This window comes from Ammodytes marinus, assembly GCF_949987685.1.
Source record: "Ammodytes marinus genome assembly, chromosome: 1".
Taxonomy (NCBI): domain Eukaryota; kingdom Metazoa; phylum Chordata; class Actinopteri; order Uranoscopiformes; family Ammodytidae; genus Ammodytes; species Ammodytes marinus.
In genome coordinates, this window is record NC_137230.1 from 13,075,001 (window position 1) to 13,093,292 (window position 18,292).

Sequence of the window (18,292 nt, forward strand, 5' to 3'; positions counted from 1 at the left end):
TTCTGGAATGCTCTTGTCCTCTGTTCACAAAGCAAGGGTAATTTCAAGGCTTGAATTGCTATACGTCCCATCTTCGTTCATCGTCAAAATAAACAACCTTAGCTGGGTAGCCTACGGGTAGTATGAAGCCACTAGCCCACCAGGATGCCCAGATGCACAGTCAGTTAACCATTTACACTGTTACACTCTGTTCCGATAGATTTCTTTTTAGACATGTTCCTGCAATTTGTAAAATTCAAATAAAGCTGTATCCAGAATCTGTTCTGTAAAAACTTTGGACACTAATATATTGTAAAAGAAATTACATTTTAAAAGTAGGCTTAATCAACAATCATCTCGGTTTTTGTTTTTTTAAAGATATGCAAATGTACGCATAATTGCATATTTATTCTAACATTTCAAAAAACGATTGTTTTAATAAAAGGTAATCGACTGGCAAAAGTGAATGATGATTTCTATGATTTAAAATGTTTACCCTGTTTACCTGCAGAGTCACGCCTTAAAGGATGATTAAATAACAACAAACACACAAACAAACAAAATGGCCACAGGCATAGTCTAGCCTCAAAATGTACTTTTGTAACATTGACTCAAAGTTTAGTCTCTTCCAATAGCTTTATCACATACCACTATTTTCATCTCTGCTCTCCTCACTGATTCAAACAGTATACACTCACACACATACACCACAGAGTCCTATCACTGTCATAAATAATATATTCCAAAATGTTCCCCCTTCAGATATTATGTTCTACTCTAATAAAACTTGATTTAACATGAAATAGTTCATTCACCAACAAAATAAGGGAGAAAGATCTGACCGAATAAAAGGAGTTTTACCTTTTCTGCGAGCAGCTTATACGAGGAATGCATCCAGTGAGCCTCCTCCACCCCACCATGGATGTTTAATCCTCTGACTACTCACTAGTCACCAACTGAAGAACACTCAATCCTAAAACACACAACTGGAGAAACTGGAGCAACATGTAGGCTGCAGTAAACTGCATTGCGAGGACCACAGCTATTTTATTCCTATTTTATTGTTTTCTCTTGTTCTGCTTCTCTTCCTCTGTGTGCCCTCTCTCTCTCTCTCTTTCATTCTCTCTCTCTCTCTCTCTCTCTCTCTCACTCTCTCTAATAGTTCAGGGCTGACCAGAGATCATATGACCAGTTCCTTGCAGATCCGTACTCTCCTTAGCCGATTGTTTGCTGCCTGTGTTAATTCTCTGAATGGCTGCTTCTCAATTCAGGCTGTTGCTACTTTGATATTGATGTCCATTTCTTTTTTTCTCTTTCTTTGTCTTTCATCTGACTGTTTACTGCCTTTCACACAATTGTATATTTATGCCTTTATATCAACAGACTTTTTACTTTTACTGTTTGCTTCTCTCGCAATTAAAAGATGCATAAGCCAGCCACTTGAGCTTTCTGTAGGTTTGTTTGCTTGTGTTGTTGTGCTCTGGTACCTTAACACTGTGCCACAGTTACATACAAAAAACTACTGCAGCCTTTGGCTTATTTTCATCCAGAGATGCTAGGAAAAAATGCCCAACCCATGTCAATATCTTGCATTCAATATTAGATACATGCAGCCAGCATAGATCTTGTTCACTCACTGTGACTGCACAATCAAAGTATACCTGCCTCTCTATCATTGTTCCCATCTCCTCCATCCACATTCCCTTGTCGACTCAGTCTGTCTTGTGTCCACTCCCTACTCTCCCATCATCTCTGAAACACATCTACTGAACAGCACTTCCAGGGCAGTGGGTTTGCACCATATGACCATGTGAAACACTAGGAACACACCCTTCCACACAGACAGACGTCTGGAGAAACCAATCAATATTCTTCAGTGGAAGCTCTTCCCACCGATAGGGCTGTGGTGCTGTTTCATCATAGTAGCATAGCGCTTCATTCTGCAGCAGTGCTGTGTGGTGCTGCTGTGCCCACAGATTGTTATTAATCATGATAATAATAAAACAATTAACAATCTGACAAGTAGGAATCAGTGCTTGAATTAGAAGACAACAGTTATCAACATGTATCACAAGATTACTGTATCTCACCTCGGGCAGTGGAAAGCAGAGAACTGGTCCGTATGTGTGCAGCCTGTCAGCAGAAGTCAGTCAATCCTGGTCCGAAGAAGCATTAGCCTATATGCTCAGGTCCAGTGTGCACAGTCTGAGGCAATGACTCGGTAAGAACTGTTCAAGATGAGCTTTGTGTACTTTGTGGGCTGAATGTACAGTCTAAGAGTCGGGAGTATCTCCTTTCACATATTCTTTCTTGTAACATCTATCTATCTATCTATCTATCTATCTATCTATCTATCTATCTATCTATCTATCTATCTATCTATCTATCTATCTATCTATCTATCTATCTATCTATCTATCTGTAATCTAATCTACAGATGCTAAATCAAAACACTCCTCTATAGTTCTGCAGCAGGAAGCCAGTGCATGCTCTGGAGACATCACCGACAGAAACCACACAACCATCACCACATCCAGCACCCAATGACAGGAGAGCAGGAAGCCTGGGAGAGGGGGAGGGGTTAGGGAGTAACAGCAAAGAGGGGGAAAAGGGGGAGGAGGCTCGTAAGGGCATAAATATACAGTGAGGAGAGAAGAGGGATGATGGGTGAAGGAAGTAGAGTATTACCATACAAAATGTATATAGCAGGAAAGGGGAGTAATGTCAGAAGGCCACTGACTTGTACTCATACAAACAGCCCACCCAAACATCAGCATGATATATCGTTCATATCAATGGAATACATGAAGATATGAATGAAGCTTGGTGTGTGCGTGCGTGTGTGTGTGTGTGTGTGTGTGTGTGTGTGTGTGTGTGTGTGTGTGTGTGTGTGTGTGTGTGTGGGGAAGTGAATGACTTTGCAGCTCAGACAATGAAATAGTATCACTGCAGCTAGATAGCACTCTCAGTGAAATCTAAGATGAGGCCAGTTCTGCTAACACTGTCCAATAAACCAACAAGGCAACAATTACCTGCAAAACATACAACCAAATAGATTCTTGTACAATTTTTTGGGAAAATAAAAACAAATATGTCCAAATAGACATACAGTGACCATTTGTTTACAGACTATGCCTCTAATATAAAACACCAGACCATCTTAACAGCACTACTCTTATAACAGAACAGAAAGGGCAGACTGGCTAAAACTAGAAGAAGCAAAAACAGCTTTTCAGAAGCAAGAAAATATTTATTTGTAAAAAAGTAAGGTAGAAATGACTCCTTTCAGAAAGATGATGGAGAGACACGTATGTACAGTCCGTGAGCTCTATCTAACTTGGGGAAATCATTTGAAAAGATGCAGACCGCAGAATCATTTTAAAATCTAATTAAGATTGAATTTAAGGATTTATAACTTCCCCTCATTTTTTGTTACAAAATAAAAAACTTTTTTTTTTTTCACACTTGCAGTTATTTGAAAATGTCATCTGGAATTCATTTTGTTAAAGACAAGAAAATATGAGCCGGTACTTTGCTGTCTATCAGTCATCTGGCAACAGTAACAACATGAGCAAGTGCTAGACAAATAGTTGTTTGTTATTAATAATTAATAACATTTTGTAATTGTGGAATTTGTGCATTATTTTTGGAAATATATAACAGAAATGTTCAATACAATCAGTTCATCAACCAAGGCTCCAAACATATATTCAAATTGCACACTAACATTATGAGTTAAAAAGGAGAAGTTACTTAAGGGCTTGTTTTAATTGACGGTGTTACATGTTCCGGCAGGTGTACCTTAATAACTAACAACTCTGTGTTTACTCTAATTGTATTACTAGTAGCAAGAGGGTGGCCCTACATTCAAACCTGCTACATAGCCTGGAAATCCAGACTCATGATGTAGCGTCTGGCCACGACAAATAGACCTTCTCAACTAAAGCGGCGACACCAAACTATGCATTTCAAATACCACTTCAGGCAAGTGGATAGCACTACAACCAATCAGAGCAATAAAAAAGGTAACGTAGTCGCAGGGTTTACTGGTAAATTAAACTTTTGCTGTGGTCGATCGGCAAAACAGAAAATTCTTCTTTCTTGCTAATAAAAGATTGCCGTCTTCCAAATCGAGCCCCATAAATAAGGCTCTGGCCCGCCCCCATATCAGAAAGTAAGATTTTGATTGATAGCTCCGAATTTTCTGACATATTTAATGAGCTCCAATGTCCAGACCAACAAGCGGAGCAAATATAAATTTACCAGTGGCAGGTCTGGATTTCCAGGCTACCTGATATATGGAAAACTCTGACAATACTGAATTAGAAATCCACTGTACATATAGATATTTGTAATAGCAGCGCTGATCCAAAACTAATTATCAACATGATATAATGGTTAAAAAATGTCTCTTTACAGGGTGAATAGTAATAATACAATGAGCCAGTCTTCAGTCTTCAAACTCTGCAGCATAAAGTACTTGCTGGAATTTCATGCGCACCTCCATTCTTTTCTTAATGGTTAGCCTCTTCAGCGAGGGCAGCAGGCTGAACAGAAACAGTTCGTCTTCATCCCTGAGGGCAGTGATGTCATCTGCAGAACTCATCTCAGCTCCTGCTGTTGTTCGTCTCCTACGTTTGAGGAAACCTTCCATCTCCTGATGGTTGTTTGGACAGGACTCCACAAGAGAAAAGCTAGTGCTGACGACAGGCAGGCGCAAATGCATCTTCTCTTTACCTGGCTCCTTCTCCAGGTCACCTCCCTGTGTGGCATGAACGCAGGATATAGCATTACTGGTTGACACGAAACAAAACAAAAGTAACTTTGTTGTATTGTGTTGCAGAGCCTGACTAATTCACTGGCAGGCAGATATGATCCTTTCACACTATACATTGTATTGGCTAATAAATATCAAGAAATTGCAGTAAAGACATGCTGGAGGTGATTCAGACACTACGTTTTTTTCCCCACCAGAGAGCACTGTCGAGAAATGTTTTCTTTTGATTATTGTTCAGTTGTGTACATCAACCATATTGTTTTTGCTTTGTATTTGTTTGACTCGACATCCCTCAATTGATCTCTCCAGTATAAATAAAGCTTAAATCAAATGGAAAATTGTGAGATTTAAAGGCAGTGCGATCAGCCATATCAAAATAAATAAGCTGTGCAGGACCTATAACATATCTGTATCAAAAAATATTGTTTGGCTCTAATGTTTAAAAAAAAAAGGATTACAAAAAAAACATGAAATAAATATAAGCTATACCTTTCTGTTAAAAAAATACTACCATTTTGCTTATTATTCTTCAAAGTAAAAAAAAACATGGTGTATATGCCTAGTGTTTTCAGGTTCTGATATGATACACATTAGGTTGGTTTGCTGACATATCAGTTCCCCACCACGTGCTTTTATTGTGAAAACTAATCCCGGATACTCTGAGAAGCCGATGTAAATAAAGATGTTGCTGGTCTCTAAAATATATCCTCTTCATAATATTAGGTCCATGTTTTGAACTTAGGCTACATTATGTCAAACAGACAGGCGAACTCACCTCGTCGGCCTCTGCCAAACGAGTGTCTTTTCTGTGCTTGACAAAGTCGTGGAGCCAGGCCAGCTGCTGATACAGCGTCGGGACGGGCCTCTCCGTCGCGTTCTCGTCTTCTACCGGCTGAGTGACGTTTCGCATGGCCATTCGCTTCATCGCTTTGCAGAATTTGTCGCGCAGGTTTTTCCATTTGTGCTTCAACTCGTCTTCCGGCTTTTCCATGCTGTCTGCGATAGCCAGCCACGATAAATGTGTCTTCAGGTTGTCCTTGTAATCCTGCCGGGACTGGTCGTACAGATTCGGGTGTTCGCGTATCAAGTCCGCGAGCTTCTGTTCCTCAGCGTTCATTTTGTTTTCGCTTTATTTAGGCCTACCTACCTCACCGCGAAGTTCTTTTGTCGGACAGCAGACCATGAGCGAGGTTCGTCTTCTTCGACTGGTTCAAGCTTGCCGAAGGAAGTACAAAGCTCCGTACATTCAAAATAAAAGTTTTGCCTTTTTTCAATATTATTTAATGTTTTTGTAGGCTTATTACAGTAGGGGTTTAATAAAATATCTATATCTTTTTTAGATTGAACATATTTCACATTTTCTATTCACATCTTATATTACATTTACATAGAAAATACTTTCATTACAGCACATTATGGCACATTTAAATTGAATTAGGGCCTGCAATTATACTAAAACATGGTGACAGTGACACTACAGTTAAACTAATGGACTTTCCTTTTGGTCACAGAAAGGAGTAATCAGACACAGAAACTACCTGAAAGAAGGCCTTACTTCAGGATTTAATCATGTGTGTGAAAGCAAAATGTTAAATTTGAAATACTATCTGAATCTTATCACTTTTGAGTTGTTCAGCAATGTAATGTACCTCCTGTCTGCCTCCTCTAGATGGCAGACTTGTCTTTTTCTTTTTACATCTATTTACTCTTATTGTTTCATTATCTTTGTACAGTTGAGAAGGTTCAATAAAACACGATCCCTTGGTTTTGTGGAAGCTTTAGGACACACAAAGCTTTCCTGGACATAGAAGTAATTTAAAGACACAGTAAATGGACTAGAAACAACTGATGTGACGGAGTCTTGTCCCATAATGTTTTTTATTCTTTCTTTTCGTCCCTTTGAGTATCTTTCAGGTTTAGAATATGTGTACCGTGTAGGCATAGTTGTAAACACACACCAGAAGTCCTGGTTATGATGCAATCCTCATAATAAAAATAATTGCTATCAAGTGGTGGATGGCTTTTCATACATAAAACATATAGCATTGTGAAATTGAATTGTTTGCCCAAAACATAATAATACGTCATTACAGTGTAGATGTATGGTTATTATGTTAACTGCTGTCAAGAGTGTCCTGTCTTGTAAACATATAGGCTAAGAATTGACTAGATTTGATGTCATTACTTTTTTAATGCAGACTTATAAACGTTTAGCCTTATGAAATAAATCATGTTAAAACTCTCTTCACTAACCAGTAGTTTTATTTATAAGTTTGCAGTCTGTTGCACTGAGGTTCGGAGCTTTCAGTTTGGGAAAACAAATGATTATCAAAGAGCAGAATTTAAATGAAGGCTACTTTGAATAGTTTTTAAATGGTAACCACATAAAGACTCAAGGCAGGTGTGATGAGTACTTACATCCCTGCATCCAATTGAATTAGCATGTGAAGGCCTGGATGCTGAGTTGTGACAGATCAAACGTCCTCTCTGTTGGAGGCAGTCTACAGTATAGTGTCACCAAGTTCCCTCGAGTGGGACAGTATGAAATACAGCTACAGCACAATGTATAACACCAATTATGAGGACATCAGTTATTAATTTAGAGATGCCACAGGTGGCAATTACAGTATAACTGACTAGACTACTTACAAGGATCTGAAATAAGTCTGATCCCTGTTATTTTAGGGATTGAGCCCAGTCAACACAACTTCATTACAACCGAAAACACAAATTATATTGACAGCACAAGTGATAGTTAGCAGTTGTGACTGATAAACATGGGGAGTTATCACCCTTGTTGTTGAAAGAAAAACAACTCGATACAAGCAGTCGCAGCCAACCAAAAAATTGTCCTATAGGGGCTGCAGGTCAAACACACGTCAATGGGTTAGGTTTATGCCTTACTTTTGGTGTTTTATTTGCAGATGGGGTGAGAGATGAGACTATATAGATTATTTAAAGCTCATTATTTATAAGTTCATTTGACAAGATGACAGCAACAATAATTAAAAAAATTTTGATTGGATGACTTAATGAAACTCTATAATAAAACCTACCAAATGCCATGGAACATTCTCCAAAAATAAAGAGTATGAAACGAAAACATCATGCTGCCTTGCTTCCAGAAAAACGAAAAACTCAAATGTGTCCAGTTAAGCCTAAACAAAATGCTCTCAGCTATTACATTAAAACATGCACACAGAGGGAGAGAATAGCCATGCTCCGAGGGAACATAGCGTCTGCTTTTCTTCTTTAATTTAGAATTTTGGCATCTTAGGCAACCAAACCCCCTAATACGTGTGCTTTTTCAGCAGACCAGCATGTTGCTCCTGCAGTGATTGTGGCAGACTGCCTGTCAGCAGACAGAAGGGAACCACAAGAGAGCAGCGGAGCCTTTATCTTCACTCATGCGCTGCAGCAACAGCAAGTTTTCCACTTTATGTGACTCCAGAGCTTGTCAGAAAAGCCATTTGGTGGGGTCACCAAAGGAAACATGCATAATTTATGTTTTTCATATGCATATGAACAAATCAGATAAAATACCAGTTTTTGGAAAACATATAATGTGGTCCAGTCTTTTAGAAATAATGTCTGCATGCAGTGATGGAATGCACAAGCAAAATACATGGTGCACTGCAGACAGTCAAGAAGGCACAGACTCTGAATGTGTGCATATAACTGACCAGAGAGAGCCTGACCAGGACTCAACCAGACACGCTGGGCTCAGCAAAACAATGAGAAGAAATCCTCTGGAACCAGTAGAGCTATTGAAGTGTGAGATGTAGCACAAACACACTTAATGGTGGAGTCAGCAATTGTGGAGAATGCTTGTTGTCACTTTTTTGTCTTAATCAGTGAATATCTCCTGACGATCCGCTACCTGTCTTTTCTGTGTGTACACTGAAAAAAAGGTGCTAATTATCAACCAAGGCTCTCTTAGTAAACTGGCATGTAAACAAAGGGTTTGTTAACAAAGGGGGCCCACTTTAGCTAGCAAGATGCGAGCACACAGGTAGCGGAGGAGATATTCACTGATTTTGACCAAAAGTGATTTTGACATCAAGCGTCCAGAATTGCTCACTGCACCTTTAAATCTCTCTGTAGCCTCATAGGATGGTTCAGCTGCCAGGTAGGCTTACAGTGTAAACTATACGGTCTGCCACTGGCGTTAAATTAACAGATCCACTGCAGGGACTTAGTTTTGGCTATACCTTACACAGTCTCAATGGCAGTTGTTGAGTGTCTCAGCCACTTTCCCTGCAAGGCAGTCCAGGAATTTGAACCACTGACTCACTGGTCACGAGGTCACTTCTGTAACCATTTGGCTTACTGTCCTCTACAAATGTTTACAATCTGTGCTACATGTTTGTCCTGTCAAAGTATTTATGCTGCGTGCTGAACCCCGAACAACAACAAAAACATAGATTGAGTTCACAATGAGGTATAGTGTGGATTCATGATGTCCACCATACATTTAACAAAAATGAATATCCTGGGGGTTCTTACTGTAATGCTGATGTGCTTGCTTGTCTGTCTACTTTGCTATCTCCCCTTTGTGGATGACTCAACATCCCAAACCGTCTCCTCACACACACTCTCTCTCTCTCTCTCTCTCTCTGCAGTGAGAGTGACATATTTATCTTCAAAGGAAAGGAGGAGGGAGAACAGAGACAGATATACAGCCTAAAAACAGACACCAGGCAGGTAGACATAGATAAATCTGTGAGAGTGAATGAGCATGTCGGTGTCCAACAAGCTGAGCCTGATAATGTGGACTAGTAGTAGGCCATACACACTTTGAAAGGGCAGCTGTAATAAACAGAGGTGAGGCAGACAGAGAAACTAGCGTTGCTCTCATGTTCTTTTTACCGGTTTTGTCTAGACCAGATAATCTATAGACTTTAATATCTAGTGTGAGAAGAAGAGACTTTTTCCAAGCCAAGCTATAATGTGGTATCTTGAGTGTCTTGTCTCTTGTGTTGTTGCAGAGCAGCTCTTTCCCAGACCAGTGATAAGTGTCACCTCAGTGGGGGGTTTGACACCTGGCCTGGTGTAAAGGTGGGGTGCGGGACGTGAGAAGTCTGTGGTTCACACTTCATTGACAGTAGGAGATGATCCTGTAACTAACCTTCTAATACACACACACACACACACACACACACACACACACACACACACACACTCATTACTAAGAATGTGTGGTGCACATTAAAGGATCATGACGCCGCCTTTGCAAGTTTTTAGCACATTCATGTAAACTTTACAACTGCTCACTATTTTTCCAGAGTATATCATTATATATGTGTTTTCTTTTCCTTTTTCTTAATAAAAAAAAAACATCTGCAGCAACTAGTTTCCATTGGCTGGTCCTCTAGTGATATGTAATCACTATTACAGAAAACGCTTGATTAAATGAACTTTCACTGGGTTAAAATAGACACAATGTTTTGAGTAGGTTTTTACTCTTTGGTGAAGCCTAAATTAAAGCTCTACCGACATACATTGATTTGTGTTTGATGTGTTTTTCTTAAAGGAAAATTGTAAACCCTTTGATGCATTAAAGGTTTTATTTTGACGGTACACTCACCCATGTCAGTTCCTGCTGTTATCTGCATCACCACGCCATGATGATGTACAAAGAAAATAAATACAATGAATAAATGGGACAAAGTACTTTCTGTGATGGTTGATTCACGTCGAGCCAGTTTCAAATATCTTCATTTATCTTGATTTTCTGTGTGTGTGTGTGTGTGTGTGTGTGTGTGTGTGTGTGTGTGTGTGTGTGTGTGTGTGTGTGTGTGTGTGTGTGTGTGTGTGTGTGTGTGTGTGTGTGTGTGTGTGTGTGTATGGAGACAATGGAAACTAATGCCAGACTGGAGGGTAAGAAATCAGACTGAAACTTATGGTTGGTATGCCTTGGAAAATGTCATGCAAATTTCATGAGATTCATAGTGGGCCAAAACATTAAAAAGCCACAGGAATGATCCGTTCCCTGTCATGACAGCCATTATTCTGTCAAACTGCTGTGGAGATGTGACCTTTTCTCACAAAACATAACCAAACGTTAAAAATGTTTATTCTACAGCCGCGGTCTATTGTCACATTGTTTTTATTAGGCTGGTGACATCTTTCCAACCCAATGAAGAATCCTTTTTTTCTGTGAAACCCATTCAATCATACAACAAAATGCAAATGCACACAAAGGCTGCTTAAGAGAACAGGACGTGTCCCAGGAGTTTAGAGAACTGGCCCTGCGTTCCAAATGGCATACTTTTTAAATTTTTTAATTCTACATACATCTGACCATAGAAATATTCTAATTAGCATGAAGTAGGCATACAATTGGGACACATACTTTTAATAATTTTTCATCACGACATTGCACCTTGATCTTGCCTCTTGCTTTTATATCTGTTGCATCCCGAGTTGTTTTCATACAGAGGCTCCGTCGATGTGACGTCAATTCTGGTGCGCACTGGATTGTGGGTAAGAATCGCCCAAGTATCATGCTGATTTCAACCCAATAGGTCCATGATTTCAACACTAAAAATCTCGGCCAGATGTAGTAGACAAGGTATTTTTAAGCATACTAAATCTGACCACAAGAATTGGGACATCTTAAATCTTTTTTCTACCATACTAAATAGCAGAAAGTATGGGAATTGAAACGCAGCCTAAATGTCCATTGGTTTTTCTAAAGAGATGTGCACCGTTTTTTCAAAAGCAAAATGGACACCGGACAATGCTATGTCGTAGGAGATCTCATATTACCCCGACATACGTTTGGTGGCTTTGTTTTAACACTGACACTGATAGCACTGCAAAATATTGTATGCTTTGGTGTGATGTGCCATCTTTAAAGAGGTCAGAAGCTCAGCAGGAGGTTGCTTGAACTGCAAACTCTTCCACAGTAGGTACAGTACATGACAAGGCTCCATGGCGCCACTGTGACAATCCTGTAAACTCACTACCCCTCTCTCTCTCACACACACACACACACACACACATACACACACACACACACACACACACACACACACACACACACACACACACACACACACACACACACACACGCACACACACACACACACAGACATCCTGTTCCTTTTGACAGATACATGCTAAAGAGCGACTGCGACTCATTTATACTATTTGAGGCTTCTGTGAGACTTCTTTCTTCCTTTCTTGTGCCTTTCTCAGCACCTTCCTCATCTTTGGGGTGTGAGTATAGTGTGTTGTTTTCCCTCCCTCATTACTGTTACGCTAGATCTCTTTTCTCCCTTGCACACATGCTTGATCAGATAAAGGAGTGATGTGGGCTATGCTCCACTGAGGCGGATAGATTGTTGTTACCATTGTCGTTTCATCCACGTTAATATGTTGTGCCGTGTTTCAAAAGTGCCACAATGAGGTCTTGAACAGTAAAACATCTAAATCCCCTCCTCTTTCAGTCAGCAAACAGCATCTTTATTGGCAAATGCTACACTTTTTATGTGAAACATAGCAGTCAAATGTGGACTGAAGACCAAAATGATGGATTTTTTGCAAGTTTGGCTTAGACGCAGCAACACAGCTGACTGTGTGACAGGACAAAAGAAAGGTTGTGTGTGTGTGTGTGTGTGTGTGTGTGTGTGTGTGTGTGTGTGTGTGCGTTTATCATTCCCGTGTTAAAGGGAAGTGTCTGTGCTTATCAAAGAGCAGAATGAGGTGGCATGTACCTGCTGAGGAGCTATCAGCTTGTTTTACTGTGCTGTTTTCCCCAACCACACAGAGACATTGTGTGGTGATGTGTGTGTGTGTGTGTGTGTGTGTGTGTGTGTGTGTTTGTTTGTTTGTGTGCGTTGAAGCAGATTATCGGACGCTGCAGAATTATTATTATAAATAAAAACATGTATACAAAAACAGTAGCTTTGCAACGGAAAAGAGGCTCTTCTTTGGTATTTGTCCATAGGTTACTATTTAAACAAAATCACACAACATACTCTTGACAGGAGTTTGCAGTGGCATAGGGCTGATTTGCTGTATTTTTTTAAATAGATTTTTTTAAAGATATGTTCACATTGAGTTCAGTAAGTGCACAATATATGTTGTCCTCTATATCACCTTGAAGGTGCCCATGTGTTCAGTTGGAAAAAGATGACCTGACAACACCTGGTGCTCCTGGCCAGTTTACACATCCTCTCACTCCCTCTTTCTCTTTTTCTCATTTTTGTTCCACTGTGATCAAAGAGTTTCCAGTCAGGCATTTACAGCCATGACTGTGATTTACACAGAGGAAGACGCCACCGCGGTGTGACAAACTTTAAAAAGGTCAGTAAAAGTGCTGCGTTCTCCAACGTCTTCTCGTTTTCGATGACACATTCCATGGCTTGTTTCATTGAGTGCTTGTGTTCACTTGACAACCCAGCTACATTGAACTGCTGCCACCAGGGCACACAGCACTGTTATCAAATGACGGATTGTCTTTGGAATGATAAGCATTTAACTTTTTCTTCTTTGAAAACGTGCAAAATTGAGAACCACACAGACAGCCAAACTATGAGAAAGCCACATTGTCTGTTTCCCCCAGGAGAGAGTTATTTCTGGAGTTGTTTAGGTTGTAGGACTATAGACTAGAAAAACCACCTGTTGCTCACATTATGGCATGAACCGGATGGAAACAAACATGCTGTGTGTCTTAATTCAAATGGAAATATCAAGGGATGGAAATAGACAACAGAATATATAGCAGCAGAAGTCCTTTTTCACCTGTCCAAGAAGAAGTAGTGTGGACGAGCCTCGGATCAAAGCAGATTCCTGGAGTGATGGTCCCACAGGAGGATGAGCGGCCCTGCATTGAGCTCAGGGATTTCCCTGTTATCCTGGCCTTTGACCAGGAGCCCCTACCGGCCCCTATCCCCCTCTACCTCCCAAAACCTGCCTGCTAGTTAACCTGCTCGTCATGCATGTGACCCATCAGCACTTCAGAGGAAGTCCCAGTGCATAGTCATCTGTGGAGGGTTAAACCGTTACCGGGAGTAGAGAGAGAGAGAGGGAGAAAGAGAGAGAGAGAGAGGGAGAAAGAGAAAGAGAGAGAGGGAGGGAGAGAGAGAGAGGGAGAAAGAGAGAGAGAGGGGGAGAGCGATATGAATGAGAGTGAAGAAAAAGGAAGAAAGAGAAGAGCATAGTCAAAGTGTCATGATTCATGCATTAACACAGGAATGCCATTGAGCGGTGGAACAGGCACGGTAGTTTCCAGCAGCAGCAGGAGGTGGACAGCATGAGCATGCTACCCATCATCTAGTTAAAGGGAGAATCCGCAGCAAAACAAAATCCATGTGTGCTGCAGTGCCTCTTGATCTTGAAGGGCAAAAATGAATGCAACCATATACCGCAGCACTGTATTCATTGACCAGAAGCTAAATGAAGCCATTTCCTGTCAGCAGTCACTATTGTTACAGTTCAAACTGCATGGCTTTAATACATTCTTACTAAAGGTGAACACCTTTATAAGTACCAATGATTTACATTAAACGTGTCTGTGCCCCCTTTTGAATTAACAGTGCTTTGACTCATTGTTTGTATACACATATTGGTAATAGCACCTTTAACCCATTCTTCCTTTTGATAAACTTATCCTGCTAATACTATACTCACTACTGTAATGTCACTAATTGTTACTGTCATTAAATTGCTAAATTCAGGACCTGATATTAGAATTGTATTCACAGACTAAAGTTATTTTCCCACCATTGTCAAAAGATAGTACCCACGAAACTTATGGTCTCCCTCACTTATATTGTGGATTATAATTTAGCGCCAAAGAAACCCACAGACATATGTGAGGATGACTGTCTCATAGTAAGAGTCAAAACAATGGCTGTTTATTTTTTCATCATTAGGAGGAACACAAAATAGCTGCAGATGGAGGCAGTCAGTATGTCAACGCAAACTGTACGCACACTGTGGCTCACTGTTTGAAGCATGTCACAAAAACATAGTCAACGCAGGTAGAAGTGGAGTAGAAGGGTTAGGATCAGACTGCAGTGTGTGTGTGGTGTGCAGTGTTTGAAATGTCATAACATGTGTGTCCAACCAATAACATAGTAAGAGACAGACAGGTACACATAGTCAAGCATTCTTCTCTTGACCCAGTGAGAATAGATTATCTCAAACCTAAGCAGAACTAAAGGCTTATATTTATAGTTGCACGGAGGGAGGAAAAATGTCTTTGCACCGTTGTCAGGATGACTTTACAACCGCACACCCGACACAGATCTGTCTAATAAAGACAGATGAGAAAAAAATTATAAAAAAGATGAGAAGATTCATACAGAGAAAGTGGTAAGAGTGATCTCAGGGAAAAAGTAAAACAAAGACCTCAAAAGAAAAAAAAGAAAAAAGAAACAACAAAGTTGGAAAGTGGTCTGAGGCTAACAGAGTTTGCATCTGAAACATTCACGAACACACACACAACCAGATGTGCTACGCAGCTATAGTTCGCATGCTCACATACAGAATGCGGAGAGACGTCTCGGTTAACCGTAACTGGCTGATGCTACTGTGGTCAGTAATGCTGTGTTTGCCGAATATTTTCTATTATTCAATTGTTGTTGCACAATATATTACACCACCCCCGCATACAAGGAGATATATTGTGTTCATCAACGTCATCTGTCAAACAAGATAACTTCACAACTGCCCGAGACAGATGCTGGTAACAAAGCAGAAGCTTCACAATCAAAAATCAATCTGTTCTCACTCAGACTGCGGAGAGTCAGGGGTCAGACCCATGGACATATAGGTCAGACCATCTGACTGGGGCTGTCACATGTTTCATTGGCAATTGAAACTTTCTTTTGAACATGGAAAAAAAAATTAAATATAGGAACGGTTTGAATTCAGAATATACAGTGTGTAACCACAAGAGACCATTTGAGGTACTTTGCCTCTGTGGTCTAGCAGCCTGGCCTATTAGCCTGTCAGTAAGCTAAGCTAAAGGCTAATGAATGGAGGAGGACACCAGTGAACAAATTTGTGCTGATCAGATAGTCATGACACCGAAGCATCGTCTGAAAGGCAGTGTGTGGAAGGATGTTGGACTCTACAGAACATAGATAAGGCGGTTTGCTGAATTTATGAACAATATGAAGCTCCCAAGAAAAATAGTGCAGTTGCATGACATCGCATAATACAAATATAAAGACAATACTGACAGGTAAGACACTGTCACTGGACATTGCTGGTCACACATGTTTATGAGACAGCAATGTATCTCAGACTTACACATTACGAGTACTGTATTTGGGTGCGTATTTGAATTCTAACACGGCTTTTTGAAAATATTTCCGACCATAACAAAACAACAGCTAGACAGAGTATCTAAACCACATTAATATTCGGAGGTAAAACCAAAAGACAGCACCTCATTGCACAGGCAATTGCCAATATGTGTGTTTGCCACTACTGTAAGTATGGTAGGTCAAAGATGAACCAGAAAGTGGGGCTGGGAATTGTAATCTTTACACTTTTACACTGTGGCACATACAATGTTATTCTACTCTATATTCTATTCTAGTCAGGCTTCTTTGGAGATGTTTCCCCTTGTTTCCCAATTTCAACAATGAACTTATGACCTAGAAGATGGATCAGAATGGATCCCAAAACCATGAAAATAAAACCAACATTGTAATAATTCAGAGATTTTTCATTTGCCCATGCAGGTGTAGTACACCTTTACCTGAAAAAACAAGTCCTGAGAAATGAGCCCAGTGGTTGAATTGAGGTGTTTTACCATCAATCTAGTTAAAAGTTTGGATTCTGAAGGGAAGGAAACTGCACAACTGGAGGCTCGTTCATCCACTGACACACACTTAACTGTCACATAACCACAAAACAGAGACACAACTCAAGCAGACTGACTATAAAACTCACAATGTTGCTCTTCTGTGTCGTTGATGTACGGAACAAGACAGTGAATACAGTCTTTTCACAAAGTATTCGGTGTCATAAATCAGGGAACAATTGTCTTGCGGGATGAGCAGTACACACCATGTCTCCTCTCTATGACAACCGACCGGCATTAACACTAATAACAACACAATTATTACTTATGGAAAAAGTAATTATATATTTATTACTATATATTTCAAGCCCGTCTCATAGTGGAGACAGTGGTGAGAGACCAACAAAATGGGAAAGAATTTAGGTGGTTGACATTAAACCACGGTCATAATTTGGGCTCAAACACAAAACACCACAACATGAAATGAGTCTCAGCTGCCAACAACCGGGGCGCTTCAGTTAGCCCCACTGTTATAATAGAGAGGGGGATCCCTGTGTGTTCTTCAAAATGCCTTCTGATGTCTTTACACACTGTTTTCATGCTCTTATATGTCTGGAAAAAAAACCTGACAGCATTAAAAATAAATTAAAAACATGTTTAAAGGGGGCGCCCTTAGCTCAGTTGGTAGGGCGTCCCCCCCCCCCCCCCCCCCCCCTCCATGGGCCTCGGCCAGCAGCGGACCCGGGTTCGATTCCAGCCCGCGGTCGTTCTCTGCATGTCACTCCCCTCTCTGCCCCATTTCAACTCTGTCTCTACACTATCAATAAAGCATAAAAATACCAAAAAAATATCTTAAAAAAAAAAAAACATGTTTAAAATGAGCTTGTAATGTCTAAACAAGACCTGAAGCTGCTTCATAATATCCCACCGCGATCATTAAACATCAGTTATGCATCAGTTAATACTCAACAAGATATTGTGCATAATATCATCAATCCGTCCGTTTACCGCATGGTTCTTACCACCCGGATCTGGGTCACAGGGGGCAGCAGGCTAACCACGGTAGCCCAGATGGCCTTTATCTTTAGCCACATTCTGTAGCTCTTTGTAAAGGATGCAGAGGAGTTCCCAGGCCAGATGGGATGTGTAATTCCTCTAGTGTGTTCTGTCCCCACACACAAGGAATACCTTCACATGGAGACTTCTCACTCAGATGATCCAAACCATCGCATCAACTGACTATGAAGAAGAAGAGAATAGCACTGTAATTATTTGTTTTAATGAACCTTAAGCGTTTGGAACTTTAAACAGCGTCAGATCCAGAGGAAAACTGTCCCCCATATTTCAGCATAGATTATTTGGGACTGGGCCGCATTGCTTTAAAATAGTGACTGTTGGTGGAAAGATTGCATTAATCCTTTGTTGTTTCTGAGTTACTGCGGTCACATTAATGCGTCTAAAGTCAAACTGACAGACAGACAGACAGACAGACAGACAGACAGACAGACAGACAGACAGACAGACAGACAGACAGACAGACAGACAGACGCCACTAAATTCGGAGTTTGCCGCCATTTCTCAGGAAATCAATGTCAGCGATGCCCGGCAGGCAAAAAAGCCACAAGGGGCCCCCACTGGTTTCAGCAGTAAACACATTCACTTTTTTCACTCCACTAAACTCACAGTAGGAAATAGTTGTAGGCCTAATAGTAGTATAAACTGTTGAAGACGTCATTTAGCCTGGTTACTTTGGTTACTTTTGAGGAGTT

General features: G+C 40.4%; 1 protein-coding gene across 1 annotated transcript; it reads right to left on the reverse strand.

Moving 5' to 3' along the window:
* Positions 1-4,104: 4,104 nt before the first annotated feature.
* LOC307248556 (uncharacterized protein) lies at positions 4,105-5,923 on the reverse strand. The gene is made up of 2 exons (XM_080024970.1): positions 5,532-5,923; positions 4,105-4,741 (listed from the first exon to the last, which is right to left on the reverse strand). Exons 1-2 carry the CDS (start codon positions 5,871-5,873, stop codon positions 4,430-4,432), a joined length of 654 nt encoding a protein of 217 aa, XP_079881096.1. The 5' UTR covers positions 5,874-5,923; the 3' UTR covers positions 4,105-4,429.
* Positions 5,924-18,292: the final 12,369 nt, after the last annotated feature.